This window comes from Nicotiana sylvestris, chromosome 5 (assembly GCF_000393655.2).
Source record: "Nicotiana sylvestris chromosome 5, ASM39365v2, whole genome shotgun sequence".
Classification (NCBI taxonomy): domain Eukaryota; kingdom Viridiplantae; phylum Streptophyta; class Magnoliopsida; order Solanales; family Solanaceae; genus Nicotiana; species Nicotiana sylvestris.
Genome location: NC_091061.1, coordinates 98,580,193 through 98,598,799, shown reverse-complemented (window position 1 = coordinate 98,598,799; position 18,607 = coordinate 98,580,193). Strand labels below are relative to the sequence as shown.

At 40.3% G+C, this 18,607-nt stretch overlaps 2 protein-coding genes across 2 annotated transcripts; both read right to left on the bottom strand.

The window, feature by feature from the left end:
• Positions 1-10,802: 10,802 nt before the first annotated feature.
• On the bottom strand, positions 10,803-11,417 carry LOC138869026 (uncharacterized). The gene has a single exon (XM_070146613.1). The coding sequence runs from the start codon at positions 11,415-11,417 to the stop codon at positions 10,803-10,805; it is 615 nt and encodes a 204-aa protein (XP_070002714.1).
• A 2,370-nt stretch (positions 11,418-13,787) lies between these two features.
• On the bottom strand, positions 13,788-17,995 carry LOC138869025 (uncharacterized). Its single transcript, XM_070146612.1, has 5 exons — positions 16,729-17,995; positions 15,924-16,267; positions 15,641-15,819; positions 14,649-15,357; positions 13,788-14,156 (listed from the first exon to the last, which is right to left on the bottom strand). The coding sequence occupies exons 1-5, from the start codon at positions 17,993-17,995 to the stop codon at positions 13,788-13,790; spliced, it is 2,868 nt and encodes a 955-aa protein (XP_070002713.1).
• Positions 17,996-18,607: the final 612 nt, after the last annotated feature.

Genomic DNA, 18,607 nt, shown 5'->3' with positions numbered 1-18,607 from the left:
TGCATTTATGTGACGGGGTTCAAGACGTGTTTTAGATGACGTTGAATTTTTCTTAAAAAATTAAATAAATAAAAGCGGTTTAAGTTAAAATTTGCACATAGGTTTAAACATGTACTAAAATCAGATAATAGGTCAATTATAACAATTGAGCGACCGTGCTAGAATCACGGAACTCGGGAATACCTAACACCTTCTCCCGGGTTAACAAAATTCCTTACCCGGATTTCTGTGTTCGCAGACTGTAATACAGAGTCAATCTTTTCCTCGATTCGGGATTTGAACTGGTGACTTAGGACATCATTAATTATCCCAAGTGGCGACTCTGAATTTTAATTAAAATAATCCCATTTAGATTGTCACTTAAATTGGAAAAAACTCCCTTTATTATACCCTCCCCGGGGTGTAGGTGAAAAAGGAGGTGTGACATGCGTACATGTTTTTTTGCCTTTGGAGGCCCAATTATTCTACATGGACACGGTTCATTTGACCATTTAGTCCAATATATCATTCTCCTATCAGGGTCCTCCTTGGCATAGTTTGAGTTCTTTGAAGAGGCGACCTCCCGGGGTGATGCCCCCAGTATTTGCGGTTGATCGAAGAGAAGCCTTGAATACTTGATGTATTCTCCTTTGGTAGCATATGGGTGTTGCCTCCTTAAATACCTTGCCGGTAAAACCCGCTTGGGATAAATCCGGTCTAAGAAAAAAAGAGTGCAACGCATGCTTTAAAACCCAAGGTCTTCGAGGTTTTCGAGCTGGAGGGTGCTTCGTTTCGTCTCAATTGGACACCTGCAATAAGTTAGTACAAAACATAAATGAAAAGGGAGAAGGTTGTACCTTAGCATTGATAGCGTTAGAGCTTCGATCCATTTTTTATTGCTTGCTCCGAGGACGTGGCACGATCCTTTATTTACTTGTTCAGGTGGAATTGAGAACGTAGGTTGTGGTTGCTATTTGTCTATTATCTTGTCTTTTGGTCCCTTCAACGTAGAGGGCATAGATGTCTGCGCTGCTTCATACACCACGAACATCTCTCTTGCTACGTGTTGTTCCCCGTACACTGCTTTTACTCCATCCTTGGTTGGAAACTTCATCATTTGATGAAGGGTTGAGGGTACTGCCCTCATATTGTGTATCCGCGGTATTCCAAGCAAGTAATTGTATCTCATGTCGCTTTTGATGACTTGAAATTTGGTATCTTGGATTGTTCTAGCTGCGTTGACCTGGAGGATGATTTCCCCTTTTGTTGTCTCATTCGCCATGTTGAATCCATTGAGGACTCGAGAGGCGGGCACGATCTGGTCGAGCAGTTCAAGCTGCTCCACCACCCTCGACCTGATTATGCTAACCAATCTACCTGGATCCACGAGCATACATTTGATCTCAATTTTATTCAAAAGAAAAGAAATTACTAGTACGTCATTATGAGGCTGAGACAAGGTCTCACTGTCCTCTTTGCTGAACGTAAGGGCATCCTCTGGTATGTAACTCCGAGTTCGTCTTTCCTTAGTGATGAGTATCTTTGTCCACTTGAAAATGGGTTCCTATGGGGCATCGGCCCCTCCAACGATCATGTGGATGACGTGTTGTGGTTCTTCTGGTTCGTTTTTCCTATTTGCATCTCTTTCTCGGAAATGGTTCTTAGCCCGGTCACTGAGAAACTCATGAAGATGCCCTTCGTTGAACAAACAGGCCACCTCCTCCCTGATCTGCCTGCAATCCTCGGTCCTATGATCGTGAGTGCTGTAATACTTACACATCAAATTTGGGTTCCTCTGTGAATGGTTAGATAATACGTGTTTTGGCCACCTGACATCTTTGATTTTCCCTATAGCTGATATGATACCCGAGACATTGACGTTGAAGTTGTACTCAGATAGTCGGGGTGCCTCTACTGGCCTGGCGTGCCTATCGAACCCGGCTTTACTCATGAGCCCCCGGGTGGGAAGACTTTGATCTGCCCTTCGATCGCCTCGAGACATGTTATGCCTCGACACGTTTCTTCGATCTTTTGCATACGATTGGTATCTTTCTTTGTTTGATCTTGTCTCCATTTCTGTAGACCTTTGCTCTTTTGTAAAGAGCCTGCTAGGATATACTGAGCCTAAGGGGGCTCCCAGTTGGTCGTCTTCGACCTTGATCTTTGATTGGTACCTGTTGTGCACATCCGCCCAAGTCACGGCGGGGTATTCGATCAAATTTTGCTTTAACTGCCTTGAAGCTTCAAGCCTTGAGTGAAGGCCCGTACTACCTAGTCATTGGAAACTGGTGGTAATTCCATTCGCTCTATCTGAAAATGAGATACGAATTCCCTTAGCATCTTGTTCTCTCTCTGTTTGATTTTGAAGACATCGGACTTCTTGGTAGCGACCTTGATGGCACCAGCATGTGCCCTCACAAAGGAATACCCCAACATGGAAAATAAGTCTATTGAATTCGGGGGCAGGTTATGATACCACATCATAGCCCCTTTCAACAGTGTTTCTCCAAATTTCTTCAACAAGACAGACTCTATCTCGTCATCCTTTAAGTTCTTTCCTTTTACCGCACAAGTGTAAGCAGTGACGTGCTCATTGGGGTCCGTGGTCCCGTTATACTTTAGGACATCGGGCATTCTGAATTTTTCGAGATAGGCTTGGGAGTCGCAATTGATGGGAATGGCCTCTGCACGAACTTCTTTGAATCTATACCCTTCAGAATTGGGGGAGCCCCGGGGTTCTGATCGACCCTCGAGCTATAAGTCTCTACTCTTTTATCGTTATCTTCTATCTTCGACCCTCGAGCTATAAGTCTCTACTCTTTTATCGTTATCTTCCATCATCTTTTCTCCTGATTCAATTCTTTTGGTGAGATCCTCGAGCATCTTCATAATAGTGGGGTCCGTTGCTTACCCGTTGTTGTTCGATCTCTCCGGTACCTGCTCGACTCGAGGATCCATCTCCGTCACACCCCCCTTTTTAACCAAACCTCACTTAACCCTCTTAAATTAATAAAAAGGATTTAGTAAAAGCTTGAAAAAGGTTTTCAATTTGAAAAGTGACAAAATTTGTGTTCAAAAGGATTAACTCAGAATCGCCACCTAACGTTTGATTTTGGTGTGTCAGGTCACCAATTTTTCTAAAAATAGTAACTTTCCTTTCAAAACACTTTGAACTCTAAGACTAAGTCTACACCAGAGATTTGGGTAAGGGGGTTTATTTGACTCGAGGAGAAGGTGTTAGGCTCTCCCCAAGTCCCGTGAAGGTCAAGGTTGCGTACTCGATTTAGTTGGCTTTTAAAATATTCAATTGAGGTAGAAAGCATAGAAAAAGGGAAAATAAAAACACAAGAGGCTCGAAGTCGTCACCACCTAATAAAAGAAAAATAAAACAAAATGAAATAAGTCTTCCTAGCACGTTTTATGCCTCTGTTGATGATGCTTCGACCTCACTTTACATTTACTTCGGGTATTCCCCGGATTAAAATATTTACAAAGTCTACGGGGAATTCCCCTGATGAATTTATCTAAGGGACAACCTCTCACCTTACGTTCAAGCATTATAAATTAAAATAAATATCCTAAGGCTTGCCTACCCAAATTTGATATACCTAACATGCTACTAGCGAAATGAAATAATCAAACGAGAATAAAGACAAAATAATCCAACACTTAAATTACTAAAGAAAACACTGAAATGAAATAAGCAACTTGAAAAAACCATTAGCCAAGGAATCAAACAAAACCATTTTTTTGTGCTTCAAGGAATTTTGCAGTGCCCTCTTGAATTCATCAAGACTTTGTGAGCTAGAGTAGTAACCTAAGAGAAATCTTATTCAGTTGATTTTAAAAGAATAATTAACAAAACTACCATTTGTTTTGGAGGAATTAACAGTATAGTTTAAACAATTAGACATAGCATTGAGAAAATTTTGAAACAACAAGAAAGCCAAAAATGAGAGTAGAAGCAGAAGCCAAAAATCTTCTTTAGATTTTACACTAATTAACTGTAGTAAAGGAGGAATCAATGGCAAACGAACCTAAACACAAACGACAGGCCAAGTGCGACAATTCCCTGCCCAGAACAATTAATATGAGCTTAAAAAGTTTAACACAAGAAGCATATTAGAGATTCAGACATTAGTTTCAAAACAGGAGACTCAAGTAACAAAATGAACCCGTAACAAAACTTGGAGCCATTGATTTCTTCCGAAGGACTTGATTAAAGCGATAAATTAGGATGGTGATGACGAGACCTTAGTTCTGTTTCTTTCAGATCCTAACACATTGCTGCGCTACAGATTTACGACTCGAATTGATTAAACCACTTCAAAGATAGAATCAGTAGCAAACAGAACCAATAGAGTAAAGCAGATATGCCGAAATTAATGAAAACGGCAGAATTCTCGACAAAAATCATATCACAAATTGGTTTCACATAAACCAGCTCATGAACATTCTCAACATAACGAAATCTCAGCTACTAGCACATTTCGATCAATGCAAGAACAAATTAAGAGGGAGTAAAGAGATGAACCTGGAATTAAACCTTTCTTTTGATAATAAAAGTGAGGTCGATTACAAGGCTTAGAATCCAAAATCCCAGTAAAATAGCAGTGATTCCGCGAACCAGTAGCAGGACTTGAATGGCGATCCGACCTCGCTCAGCTAAACTCCATTTTTTGAATCTCACAACCCAAAATTGAAAGGGAAGAAACCGAAATGCCTTTCTTTTTTAAAAAAAAATATTTTTTGATTATCAAAACGAAACAGTTCTCTCTTTTATCTATGAATGAACTGAAAATTAGAAAAAGAGGAAGACTCAAAATCAAAACCAAAACCCTAGCTTTTTTTTTTCCCAAAAATTTCCCCTCAAGACTGTCCGAAAATCCCCTATTTATAGGATGCCTAGAAGCTTCCCCTTACTTCTCCTCCAAGAAATTCGAAAATTATCTCCCTTTTCTTAAATCTGAAAAATTCACCTTGTTTTCTCCCTTTTTTGAACAATTTTCGGGATAAATGGAAGGATACGATTTAAGGTACTCAAATCCTACGTCCGCCATTAATCCAAAATCTGTCCAGGAGAAAAATCAAATTGCGTTTTGGATGGTAATGATGAGATATGTACGGGTAGATGACGTGGAAGAAGGAGAAGATGAGAGAGGAGGACTATTGGGGACCAGAGAGTGAACGCGTCGCCGGATTATGCCTTTTCCGGCGACTTTGGCGGCGGGCAGAGGGGTGGTGTGGCTGGGTGAATTTTGTAGGGTTAGGATTTAGGTGTAAAATGTTATAAGGGTGTTTTTATATGGCTTGAATAATTAATTATGCCATTGGATGGGAAGTATATGAAGGGTTAGGATTTAAAGATTTTTGGGGCGGGCCAAGAATGGATCCGGTGGGTCAACCGGGTAAGGGAGTGGGCTGGGCGGATTTGGGGGGGGGGTAATTTTGGGGCAATTGGGCTCAAATATAGTGGGTTATAACTCTTTTAAGTCCAATAATTAGAGACTTGAACTTTTCTTTTTTAAAAAATAATTTAAAATTAATTCTAATTAATTAAATCAAAATATATCATACTATGAAACTATATATATATATATATATATATATATATATATATATATATATATATATATATATATATATATATATATATATATTTTATATATAAATTATTATATTCAAAATAAAAGTGAAAATCATGGTAAAAACAAAAAAGTATTTTGCTATAAAATACTAATGGCCTTAATTTAAAAATAAGAAAATATATAATGAAACTATTTTTTGTATTTTTTCTCAATTTTTGTGCCTTTAAAAATAGAATTAAAATTAATAGTAAGTGAAATCCTATAGAAATAAACCCAAATAAATATCCTAAAAATACTAGGACTATTAAAGGTAATTCTAATGCGCGAGTCAAAAATTACATGTCCATAGCTGCCCCTCTTAGACGGAAAACAGGAAGTGTTTTTTGACAAAGAACAACAAGACATGTTTTTTGACCCGACCCTTATTTAGACAAACCAAGACTAAAAGAAAAGAGAATGTGATCGAGCCCTGGTATCTGAGCTGCCTACATATCCTTGGCTATAAAGGAATCAAGCCACGTGTAGTTCGGAGTGAGAAGAGTGATGGAGTATACTGAGGTGGAGAGCCGAGTGAAGTGCCGTCGAGGTTCCGGTCCACGGTTCCTGCTATTACATTGAAAATAAAAGGGAAAAATTACATCAAAAGTAAAAGAAAAATACAAGATCCTATCTACTTCTTGTCTTGAATCTTCCGTGAATCTCTATTTGATCTTCAACATGAGACTGAAAAATGGACCATGTTCTTCAGGCGGGCTCCTGATGCTTCCTGAATTTGCGAATTGAAAGTAACTCTGAAATGAATTCCCTTGTTCTCCAAGTGAGTGCCTAATTGCCAAAACTTGAATTGTATTCCCTTGTTATCTAGATGGGCGCCTGATTTCCAAAACTTAAATTGTATTCCCTCGTTATCCAAGTGGGCGACTAATTTCCAAAACTTGGATCGTATTCCCTCATATTATCCAGGTGGGTGCCTGATTGCCGACAACTTGAATTGTATTCCCTCGTTATCCAGGTGAGTGTCTGATTGCCGGCAACTTGAATTGTATTCCCTCGTTATCCAGGTGGGCGCTTGATTGCCAATAACTTGAATTGTATTCCCTCGTTATCCAGGTGGGTGTTTGATTGCCAACAACTTGAATTGTATTCCCTCGTTATCCAGGTGGGTGCCTGATTTCCGACAACTTGAATTGTATTCCCTCGTTATCCATGTGGGTGCCTGATTTCCAAAACTTGAATTGTATTCCCTCGTTATCTAGGTGGGGGCTTGATTACCGACAACTTGAATTGTATTCCCTCGTTATCTAGGTGGGCGCATGATTTTCAAAACTTGAATTGTATTCCCTCGTTATCCAGGTGGGTGCCTGATTACCGACAACTTGAATTGTATTTCCTCGTTATCCAAGTGGGAGCCTGATTTCCAACATCTTGAATTGTATTCCCTCGTTATCCAGGTGGGTGCCTAATTTCCAAAACTTGAATTGTATTCCCTCGTTATCCAGGTGGGTGCCTGATTGCCAACAACTTGAACTGTATTCCCTCATTATCCAGGTGTGTGCCTGATTACCAACGACTTGAATTGTATTCCCTCGTTATCCAGGGGGGCGCCTGACGTTACAACAAAAAAAACAAAGCAAAAGAAATTTTTCTGCCCTAGTTTGGAATCTGAGCACATATATGAGTGTTAATCGAATCATGTTACCTTAAGAGCTCTAAGAATTTAAAAGCTAAATCCCATTAGCCAGGAGGGCCCTGGAAATTTCAAATTAAATCTCATCTTAAGAGTGATAACTTTAAAGCTAAATTATATTTTCTAAAGGGAGAACTTACGCTAAAACTTAAAACTAAATCCCATTATCCAGGAGGGTCCTGAAAACTTAAAACTCAATCCCTTTATCCAGGAGGGTCCTGAAAATTTTAAAACTAAATCTCATTATCCAGGAGGGTCCTAAAAATTTTATATTAAATTCCATTATCCAGGAGGGTCCTGAGAACTTTTAAAATTAAATCCCATTATCCAGGCGGGTCCTGAAAACTTAAAACTAAACCCCATTATTTAGGAGGGTCCTGAGAACTTTAAATTAAATCCCATTATTTAGGAGGGTCCTGAAAAGTCGAGAATGAACTTACCTGAGCCATGCTCTCTTCTTGGAGGATCTTGAACAAAATTTCTTGACCCTAAACCATGCCATCTTCGTGGGAGGGTCCCTATGGATTAACAAATTTTCTTGCCCCTGTTTCAGACAAATAATATTTGTTAGTTTGAAAATGTGGTGGTTAGTTTGTGGCATCATTGCTGAGTGTCTACTTCCGCCACCGCCATGCTTCATTCTGATTAGCTGCTTCGGACTAGCAAGAAGTTGTTAGACCTTTTGATTGGAACTGGACCACAAAACCTCTACATGACCTGAACCTCTCACACTCACTTGTTGCATTGTGTTTTCATTTTGAAAGTTGTTGAATCCTTGTAATTTCTTAAAATTCAAGATTCACTTGCTTGACCGAACCTCAGTTATCACCATACTGCTTATTCTAAATCAAGTCAATTATGAAGTGCCTGGCCGAACTCCACTTTGTACAATTTAGAAGCTGGTAGTAGGCTTTGGAATCCTTTCCTGCTCGTTCAACAAGGCTAACTCGCAAAAGACTCATAAATATAGACTTAAAGAGCAAAGTGAAATGATTTTTGACAAAAAGAGCAAAGGAAAATTTGAACACAGATGACTATGTGAGGAAGAATGGGAAAAGGAAGACTTATCTGAGGGAAGCGGCTAGCAAAATCTTATTGCGACCAAACATACACGCAAGTATACGCGGTCGTCAAGTAATAAAGTGACTAAAAGTCGGATGTCGATCCCACGAGGACTTGTGATTAACTATTAACTAAATTAGACTATCCTAATTATCTAAACAAGAATTAAACCTAGAAGTATTTGATTCTAAACTAATTAAAATAAAAAGAAAATAAACAATGAACTCTGAGCCAAAGGATAGCAGATTTTTATGATATCAATGTAATGAAAACGATCTAGGGTTATGGGCTACCTAACAATCCTATTGTGTTCTTCTATTGATTTGACTAACTAATTTATCTAGTTTATTGGTTGACAGGGTTAATATTGCTCATAAGAATCTGTCGAGTTCTTACTCGCCTATTCAAGCTAACCTAACGCCTATATGTCTATGGAGTTAGAATCAACAAGAACGTATTTATAATTCCTGTAAATCAACCAAGCAAGGCAATTAGGTATATGTCTATCCTAACCGTGAATCCGTTCCCCGATGCCCAGGTTCAAGAATTTGCTCTATTCAATCCTATATGCAATCTAAAATTCCCACTTTCGAGTTCAATTCAAGATTCGTAGATAGTATTCAATTGGTGATCAAGCAATCAAATAATTAAGTGCATGATTGAATAAATAAACCAATATTATAAACTAAGAAATCAAACTCAATATCCGAATAACAATAGTCATGAAAGAACCACAACCCTAGAACGTGAAGTTTAGCTCCACATAGACATGGTAGCAAAACAACAACTCATACAAAGAAACATAAAAATTACTAAGTTTGGAGGAAGAAAGATGAACGACGGCTCTATGCTTGTATTTTCCTCTCAAAAACTTCATCCCCCTCTTGCCTCTCTATTTCTTGCACTAAACTATGAAAAACCTTCCATTTTAACCTTGGACGAGCTTGATTTTATATAGGTTAAGTGGGTTTCCCTCCAGATTTCCAATTTTACCTCCAAGCAACGTTTCTCCGGATCGGACACGCGCGAACTACTGTGCTAAGTATGGAGTTCGCGCGTTACTTCGCGCGTTTCTCTTGGATTCCAGGCAGAAAAGCTCGCTAACTATTGCGCGAAGTTTGGAGTTCGCGCGTTACTTAGCGCGCTTCTGAAGCTCGATTCCGTCCATTTTTCCGTCTCGTCCTTGTGCACACTCGACTCCTAGGGGTTGTTCTTGCTCATAAATCATTCCAATATCCTCTTGAAAGCATTATTTAGGCTCCTCATCCTGCAATGTATACATATCAAAATTAGAGCCTATTTTTCATCAATTGACCATAATATGACATCGGAATATAATCAAGCGGAAGCATAAACAATAGCTAAATCACCTAGATTTCGCCTATTATCACTAGCTCCAATGATCAGGACATGCATTTTGGATTGATCAGCCTAATCCGCCCAACCAATCATATTTTCAGTTTATGTCATGTCTTCATACTTCAAAAACTGGGCTTTCACTGATCCAATTTCTCTGTAAAGTCATGAGCCTCATTCGACTTGTAGTGCCCCGAAGGGTTTTCACCAACAAACCTCTCTCATTTGTTCATCTCTTAACTCACAATCGCCTTACGATGCCCATGAGGGTTTTCACCAATTAGACTCTCTCATTTTAAATTTTCTCTCAGCTCACCATCGCCTTACGGTGCCCGTGAGGGTTTTCACCGGTAAGACTCTCTCATTTTATTCATTTTTTCTTTGTGTCCATGAACGAAGTGTTACTCATGATGTAAATCATACCTCTAACTCTCTTGTCTTGGCATCCTCAAAAATTGATCGGAAGGTCTTTCTTTGGACTGTAATATAGGCTTTTGGACAGTGTTAGAAAGAAAGGGTGGCATGAAGGCTCAAAATAATTTAAGATGAACGGGGTCAAAATTACAACTTTTGGAATCAGATATTTTCAAAACCAAAACTTCTGCCCCAGTTTCTTTAGGTCTGGGGAAATTTTGATTTTTATTTTGATGGGACCGAACCGCAAGGCTGCCTACGTATCCTTAAAAGGAATCAGGTCGAACGTAGTTCAAAAGAAAGTTGTTTGTTTTTTGTTGCTTTTCTTTTTCTTTTTCTCTTTTTTTTTTCTTTTTTTTTTCTTTTTTTCTTTGTTTCTTCTCTCCTTTTTTTTCTTTCTTTTCTCTCTCTTCTTTTGTTTTCTTTTTCCTTTTTTTTCATTTTTCTTATTTTTCATTCATTTTCATTTTTATTTTTTTCCCTTCTTTTTTCATTCTTTAATTCTGCTACTGATTCCAAAAGAGGGGTATGCAAGAAAATAAATAAGGCTCGAAAGGGATAACAAGGATAAAAGGGTTTGGGTAGCGGAACAAAATGTCTTTGTCATTTCAACTCTGAACATGACAAGTACAAAATGCAATTGAAAATAAGAAAATAACTCATACATAGTACCTCCTGACTGCATCAGAATTGATAGACATATCTACACATTTGCCTTATATGTCTGTTAAATACAAAGAACCATTGGGCAACACTCTTGTCACAACGAATGGCCCCTGCCAGTTTGGGGCGAATTTGCCTTTAGCTTCCACCTGATGAGGAAGGATCCATTTCAATACCATCTGGCCCACTTCAAATTTCCGAGGATGCACCTTTTTGTTGTATGCTCTTGCCATTCTCTTATGATACAATTGACCATGACATACTGCAGCCAATCGTTTCTCATCAATCAAACTAAACTGCTCTAGCCGGGTTTTGACCCACTCATCATCATCAATTTCAGCTTCTGCGATGATCCGAAGGGATGAAATCTCAACTTCTGTAGGTATGACTGCCTCAGTTCCATATATTACCAGATAAGGAGTTATACCTACTAAAGTGCGAACAGTAGTGCGATAACCTAGTAAGGCAAAATGCAACTTCTCATGCCACTGCCTAGAACCTTGAACCATCTTACGAAGTATCTTCTTTATGTTCTTGTTGGCAGCCTCAACAACTCCATTTGCCTTGGGGCAATACGGAGTGGAGTTCCGATGCATGATCTTGAACTGTTGGCATACCTCTTTCATCAAATGACTATTAAGATTAGCAGCATTGTCTGTGATGATCATTTTGGGAATTCCGAATCGACAAATGTTGTTTGAATGAACAAAATCCACCACTGTCTTCTTGGTCACGGACTTGAAAGTTACAGCTTCGACCCACTTGGTAAAGTAATCAATGACCACCAGAATAAACCTATGCCCGTTTAACGTTGTCGGCTCAATTGGTCTAATGACATCCATGCCCCAAGCAACAAAGGGCCAAGGTGCAGAAATTGTGTGTAACTCAGATGGGGGAGAATGAATCAAATCACTGTGTACCTGACATTGATGACATTTGCGAACAAAGCTGATGCAATCTCATTCCATGGTGAGCTAGTAATAACCTTCTCGAAGTATCTTCTTTGCCAACACATACCCATTCACATGCGGCTCGCAAACTCCAGAATGCACTTCAGCCATGATAACTGAAGCTTCTTTAGCATCTATGCACCGCAGTAGTCCTAAATCTGGAGTCCTCTTGTACAAGATTCCTCCACTCAAAAAGAATCCACTAGCCAGATGTTGAATGGTTCTCTTTTGGTCACCTGTAGCTTGTACTGGATATACCCCCGACCTGATGTATTCCTTGATATCATGGAACCAAGGTTCGCCATCGATTTCCTTTTCCACCATATTACAATAAGCATGTTGATCACGAATTTGGATATGCACGGGGTCGACATAAGCCTTGTTCGGATGATGTAACATTGATGCCAGAGTAGCCAAGGCATCAACAATCTCATTATGAATCCTGGGAATATGTCTAAATTCAACCGACCTGAATCGTTGACAAAGATCATGTATACACTATCGGTATGGTATAAGCTTCAAATCTTGAGTCTCCCATTCTCCTTGAATCTGGTGAACCAACAAATCTGAATCTCCCAGAACAAGTATTTCCTGGACTCCCATGTCTATAGCTAACCTCAAACCCAGAATGCATGCTTCGTACTCAGCCATGTTGTTGGTGCAATAAAATCGAAGCTGGGATGTTACAGGGTAGTGTTGCCTTGTATCAGAGATAAGTACAGCCCCTATTCTGACACCTTTCATGTTAGCAGCTCTATTGAAGAAGAGTTTCCAACCTGGATTTTCATCATGGTCAACCTCGTGAACACACATGACCTCTTCATTAGGAAAATAAGTCTTCAGTGGCTTATATTCATCATCCACCGGATTCTCGGCCAAGTGGTTGGCCAAGGCTTGGGCTTTCATCGCGGTCCGAGTCACATAGATGATGTCAACCTCTGTAAGTAAAATCTGCCACTTTGCCAGTCTTCCCGTGGGCATAGGCTTCTAAAAGATATACTTTAGAGGATCCATGCGAGAAATGAGGTAAGTAGTGTAGGACGACAGATAATGCTTCAACTTTTGTGCCACCCAAGTCAGGGTGCAACATGTCCTCTCAAGTAGAGTGCACTTAACCTCATAGGGAGTGAACTTCTTACTGAGATAATAGATTGCTTGCTCCTTATTTCCCGTGATGTCATGTTGACCCAATACACAACCAAAATAATTATCCAAGATTGTCAAATAGAGAATTAAGGGTCTCTCATGCTCTGGTGGGACCAGCACAGGTGGGTTTGATAGGTACCTCTTAATCTTATCAAATGCTTCTTGACACTCGTCAGTCCACTTGACTGCAGCATTCTTCTTCAATAGCTTAAAAATGGGTTCACAAGTTATCGTGATTTGAGCAATGAACCTGATGATATAATTTAACCTTCCAGTTTTGTTCTTGGGTGGTGGTAGCTCTTGAATAGCTTTGATCTTTGACGGATCCAGCTCAATACCACGTCGACTGACCACGAATCCCAACAGTTTCCCAGACAGGACACCAAATGCACATTTTGCTGGATTGAGCTTGAGGTTATACCTGCGGAGCCTTTGGAAAAACTTCCTCAAGTCCTTGACATGGTCAGACTACTTCTTTGACTTTATGATCACATCATCTACATAAACCTCGATCTCCTTGTGTATCATGTCGTGAAATATGGTGGCCATCGCCCTCATATATGTTGCCCCAGCATTCTTCATACCAAATGGCATTACCCGATAGCAATATGTCCCCCATGACGTGATGAATGTTGTCTTTTCTGCATCTTTCTCATCCATCAAGATCTGGTGATATCCCATGTAACAATCCATAAAAAACCCAATCTCATGCTTGACACAATTATTGATCAGAATGTGAATGTTCGGCAATGGAAAATCATCCTTTGGACTTGCTTTGTTAAGATCACAGTAATCAACACAGACCCTGGTCTTACCATCATTTTTTGGTACTAGCACAATATTAGCTAACCAAGTGGGATATCGCGTGACCCGAATGACCTTTGCAGTAAGCTGCTTTGTGATTTCTTCTTTGATCTTCACACTCATATCAGTCTTGAACTTTCACAACTTTTGCTTGAGAAGAGGGAATGCTGGATCAGTTGGCAATTTATGAACTACCAGATCAGTGGTCAGGCTTGGAATATCGTCATATGACCATGCAAAAACATCTTTGTAATCAAACAATGTTTCGATTATTTCCTCCTTAACTTGCGGTTCTAAATGCACACTTATCTTGGTTTCTCTGACATCATCCTGGTCCCCAAAATTGATTGCTTCAGCTTCACTCAAATTAGGCTTTGGTTTTTCTTCAAATTGTTTTAGCTCTTTATTGATTTCCTTAAATGCTGCTTCTTCATCATATTCTATTTCATCATCATATTCTACTTCTTGGATTATTATTTCAGAATTAGATTGGCTTTTAAGACTCGGCTAAAAATTCTTCATGCATGTCATATCATTGCAACCAACATAAAAAGAATTGTACAAAAGAAAAAAGAACAAAATAAAACACTATTAGGAATAACGGAAATCGGGAGATTGCATTTCATTGAAAATAAAAGGATAGAAAGGTTTGAACATCAAAACAAGCTAAAACTAAAAATCTGGATTACAACCATGGAATAAGTCAGATAACAGAAAGGAAAACAAAGCAAACTACCAAAACTCCTTCCTGGTGGAGAGAGGAGTAGTTTCCCAATTGCTAAGCTTCACGTTTGGGCCAACGAGCTGCACATCTGCTTTACTAGAGCCTTCACCAACTTCTACCATATTGACCTCATTGAACAGACTTTGGAACCTCTTAATCAGCTCTTCATCAACGTCGACCACATATTTTGGGATTGAGGAGGTTGGAGGTTTTTCGGCCCCTAACTTGACAAAAGACTTAGAGATGTGCGCGATAGGCTTGGGGAGTGACCATACCTTCTGTTTCATATTTTTAACTCTTTTCGCGTCCTTCTCTGTGGGCATGAATCCCAGACCAAATGTACCCAGATTCCCATTGTGGCGCACTGGATGCACAATACCCTCCAGAGATGAGCCCAGACCCTTTCCTGACACAAAAATATTCTTCAACATTTCATTCGCTACCATGACAGACGCGGAGGATAGCTTATGACCCGAAATGCATTTTCCTTCAGGAATCTTCTCAACAGACACTATTTCGAAAGTTTGATAGACCCAAGGTCCCTTATCATCTTCAACTTTGATAAACGGAACAATTGTGTCATTACAAGCTGACAGGTCCTCATCATAGTGCACAACTGTTTCCTGCATGTCCCATTCGAACTTCACCATTTTGAGGAGAGAAGACGAGACCGCCTTAGTAGCATGTATCCAGGGCCTGCCCAACAACAAATTGTAGGAGACAGCCACAACTAATACTAGGAATTCCATGGTGAACTCAACTGGCCCTATCGACAATTCGAGCATTATATCTCCGACAGAATCTTTACCTCCCCCATCAAAGCCTCGAACACACACACTATTCAAGTGGATTCTATCGGTGCCAATCTTCAATTTTTGCAGAGTAGACAGGGGACAAATATTTGCACTAGAGCCATTGTCAACCAAAACCCTTGAGACAACAGAATCTTCGCACTTCACTGTGAGATAAAGAGCTCGGTTGTGTCTGTACCCTCCATAGGAAGTTTATCATCTGAGAAAGTGATCCTGTTTACTTCGAAGATCTTTCTAGCTATCTTTTCCAAGTGATTCGCTGTGATCTTATCAGGAACATGTGCCTCATTCAAAATCTTCATCAAGACCCTACGATGTTCATCTGAATGTATCAGCAAAGACAAAAGAGAAATCTAAGCTGGTGTTTTCCTTAACTACTCTACAATGGAATAATCCTGCACTTTCATCTTTTTCAGGAACTTCTCAGCCTCTTCCTCGGTGACCAATTTCTTTACTGGCATTTGGCTATCCTTGAATGGCATTTGGCTTTCCTTAATTCTTCTGGGGTGAAACATCTCCCAGAACGAGTCAATCCTCCAGTTTCATTGACTTCTTCCTCTATTTCTTTTCCTTTGTATGTTACTATCACTTGTTTGTAATTCCATGGAACAACCTTGGCATCAACCACTGGCAACTGGGTTACTAGTTTAATGATAATAGGGGTAATAAGAGCCCCCTTCACAACTATGACAGACTTACTTGGAATCCCTAGCACTACCACTTTTGAGCTTTCAGGACTTGCCCAATATCTTTTGAAGGCCCTTTCACGACCAACACTGGTGGCTTCAAATTGAGCGAGCTCGGCTTTTCTGTCTCCTCTTCAACTGTCAAGGGCTTTGCTTTGGTAGAGTCTGGAGCTTTTACCAAATTACTTTCACTAGCTCGAATCATCATGACGGACTTAGAAAACTTCTTTGGCTCCCCATCCTTGTGAACTATTTCAATCATATGTGTCTCTTCATGGGCTAGCAAAGGGTTTTGGTTGATGTTCGGCGCGTATGGGCTTTGGATTAAAATTTGGTTTGTATCAATGAGCTTCTGGATGACCCTTTTCAAATGCCAGCACTTCTCTAAGTCATGCCCTGGAGCATCAGAACAATAGGTGCATCTTAGGGAATAATCGAGGTTCTTGGGAGGGGGATTTGGTATCTTTGACTCAATCGGCCTCAAGACGTCCAACTACCTTAACCTTTGAAACAGACTAGCATATGACTCTCCAAGCGGGGTAAAGGTTTATTTTCGCTGCTGCCTCTCTCTTCTATACTCCAGCTTTGGTCGAAAATTTGAACCATTGGGGTTTTGGTAGGGTTGTAGAGGTGGATAGGTATTTTGTGGAGCTGGGTAGGTATTCTGTGGGATTGGGGCACGCCATTGTGGGTAAGGAGGGGTTGATCATATGACTGTGCATGATGAACAAGGTATTAGGATGGCCTAGCTGAGTATTAGGGGTTTTGCGGGGAAAAGTAATGTTGGGGTAGATTATATGGAGCTTGGGCGTAGGTTTGAGGTCGGGGTTGAGGATAGGTGTACTGGTAAGGTGAACCCCTTTGTCCATGCCATGGTCCAGAGACAACCATGACAGCATCGTCCTTCTTCTTCTTGCCTAGCAAACTTCCGGTACCACTTTGGATTGCCTGGGTGGTTGCTTTTATAGAAGAATAGCTCATGATCTTGCTTGCCTTGAGCCTCTCTTCCACCATTTCTCCCAGATTTACCACATTATTGAAAGACTTACCAATGGCCGAGATCAAATGGCCATAGTAAGTGGACTCCGGGGCTTGAAAAAAGTATTCAACCATCTCGTCTTCTTCCATCGGAGGATTGACTCGTGCAGCTTGCTCCCTCAATCGGAACCCATATTCTCTAAAGCTTTCACTGGGTTTCTTTTCCACCTTGGTCAGAGATAGGCGGTCTGGAACAATGTCTATATTGTACTGAAAGTGCCGAGCGAAGGCCTGAGCCATATCATCCCAGGTGTACCACCAGTTGGTGTCCTGGCGGGTGTAGCATTCTAAAGTTTCCCCACTCAGACTTTGGCTGAAGTATGCTATCAGTAATTCGTCTTTTCCCCCGGCACCTCTCATTTTACTGCAATAACCCCTCAGATGAGCTACATGATTCACATGTCCGTCATACAAATTAAACTTGGGCATCTTGAACCCGGCAGGCAGTTGGACATCGGGGAACAAACACAAATCCTTATAGGCCACACTCACCTGATTTCCCAACCCTTGCATATTTCTCAATGATTGCTCCAGACTCTTTACCTTTCTAAACTTCTCCTTTTGCTCTGTGTTCTTGGGTGGTTTGTCAGTTTCAACATGAGGCTCAAAGTGGGGAGTGTAGGAGTAAGGATATGGGACTTTGAATGTGGGTTCCGGGGCATAATATTGGGTATCTGGAGCTAGGAATGCAGGCTCACTAGAGGATCGGTGGAGGGTAGCTTGTGGAGGGGGTACGAAAATAGGAGTAGATGTCGGAGCATGGTACGAGGTTGTTTTGGCTGGTGGAGCCTGAAAAGTTTGGGCCGAGGTGCCGGGGTGGTAGTGGTAAGGGTTAAATCCCGGTGCGTGTTGTGGGGAAAGATCAATGGTATTGGGCATCTGGGATTGGGAGAGTGGTGGAATGGAAGCAGGGTTTTCTGTGTAGTTGGTAGGGAACGAGTGTAGAGGGTGTCCCTTAATCCAGGCTTGATACATTTCCGTCATCTGATGCTTCAACCTTCGGACCTCCTCTTGTAGTTCCGATTCTGACTCAACAATCTCCCTTGGTGGGTCTATAGCTCCAGTGTCTGTTTCCTTGCTAGCCATGACTATTTGACGCTTTGATCGGGTGTTGTATGGATGACTTGCTAGGATGCCAACAAACTAACCACCTTCCTGAAAACTGAAAAAAATAACAGAGGACAACAACACAAAACCACCATGTTAGTGTTAAGGCATTTATCAAATAATAATATCGCATTACGTGCAATGCACCTAGCAACAATTAACGGTTCTAAAATGGCTTTGAGGGTCGCAGGGTCATATGGCATCATCCCAATTTGCTCATTTCAATCCTTCCTTCTCTTTCTTTTATTGCACATCATTTTCTTCCCACTCTTTCTCTCTTTTTTTTCCTTTTTTTTGAACCAAAATGATTTGATCGAACCCGATGTAGGTTGCCTACGTATCATGTCCCTCATGAATCAACCAAGTGTAGTTCTGGAAGAGTGATGGAAAATAAACAAAAAATAAAATATTTTTGGGATTTTTCATTTAAAAACTTTTCGATATTAAAATACAATGGGAAGTACGATAATGAAAAACCTGACAGACTCAACAACACTACGACAAACTCTGACATTACCTAATGGATTCAGTACTCCCAGACAAGACACGAAAGTAAAAGATGACATAAGACGATCTTAAAACACCTAAATA

Bases quoted from the DNA above. Each gene is read 5' to 3' on its own strand.
- LOC138869025 (XM_070146612.1), bottom strand. From the start codon at position 17,995: ATGGCTAGCAAGGAAACAGACACTGGAGCTATAGACCCACCAAGGGAG. The intron at 15,820-15,923 runs GTCCTGAAAGCT...CTAGTAACCCAG, and splicing joins CTTCAAAAGATATTGGGCAA to TTGCCAGTGGTTGATGCCAA. The intron at 15,358-15,640 runs GTAAAGAAATTG...TGGAGGGTACAG, and splicing joins TCAAGGATAGCCAAATGCCA to ACACAACCGAGCTCTTTATC.
- LOC138869026 (XM_070146613.1), bottom strand. From the start codon at position 11,417: ATGATCATCACAGACAATGCTGCTAATCTTAATAGTCATTTGATGAAA.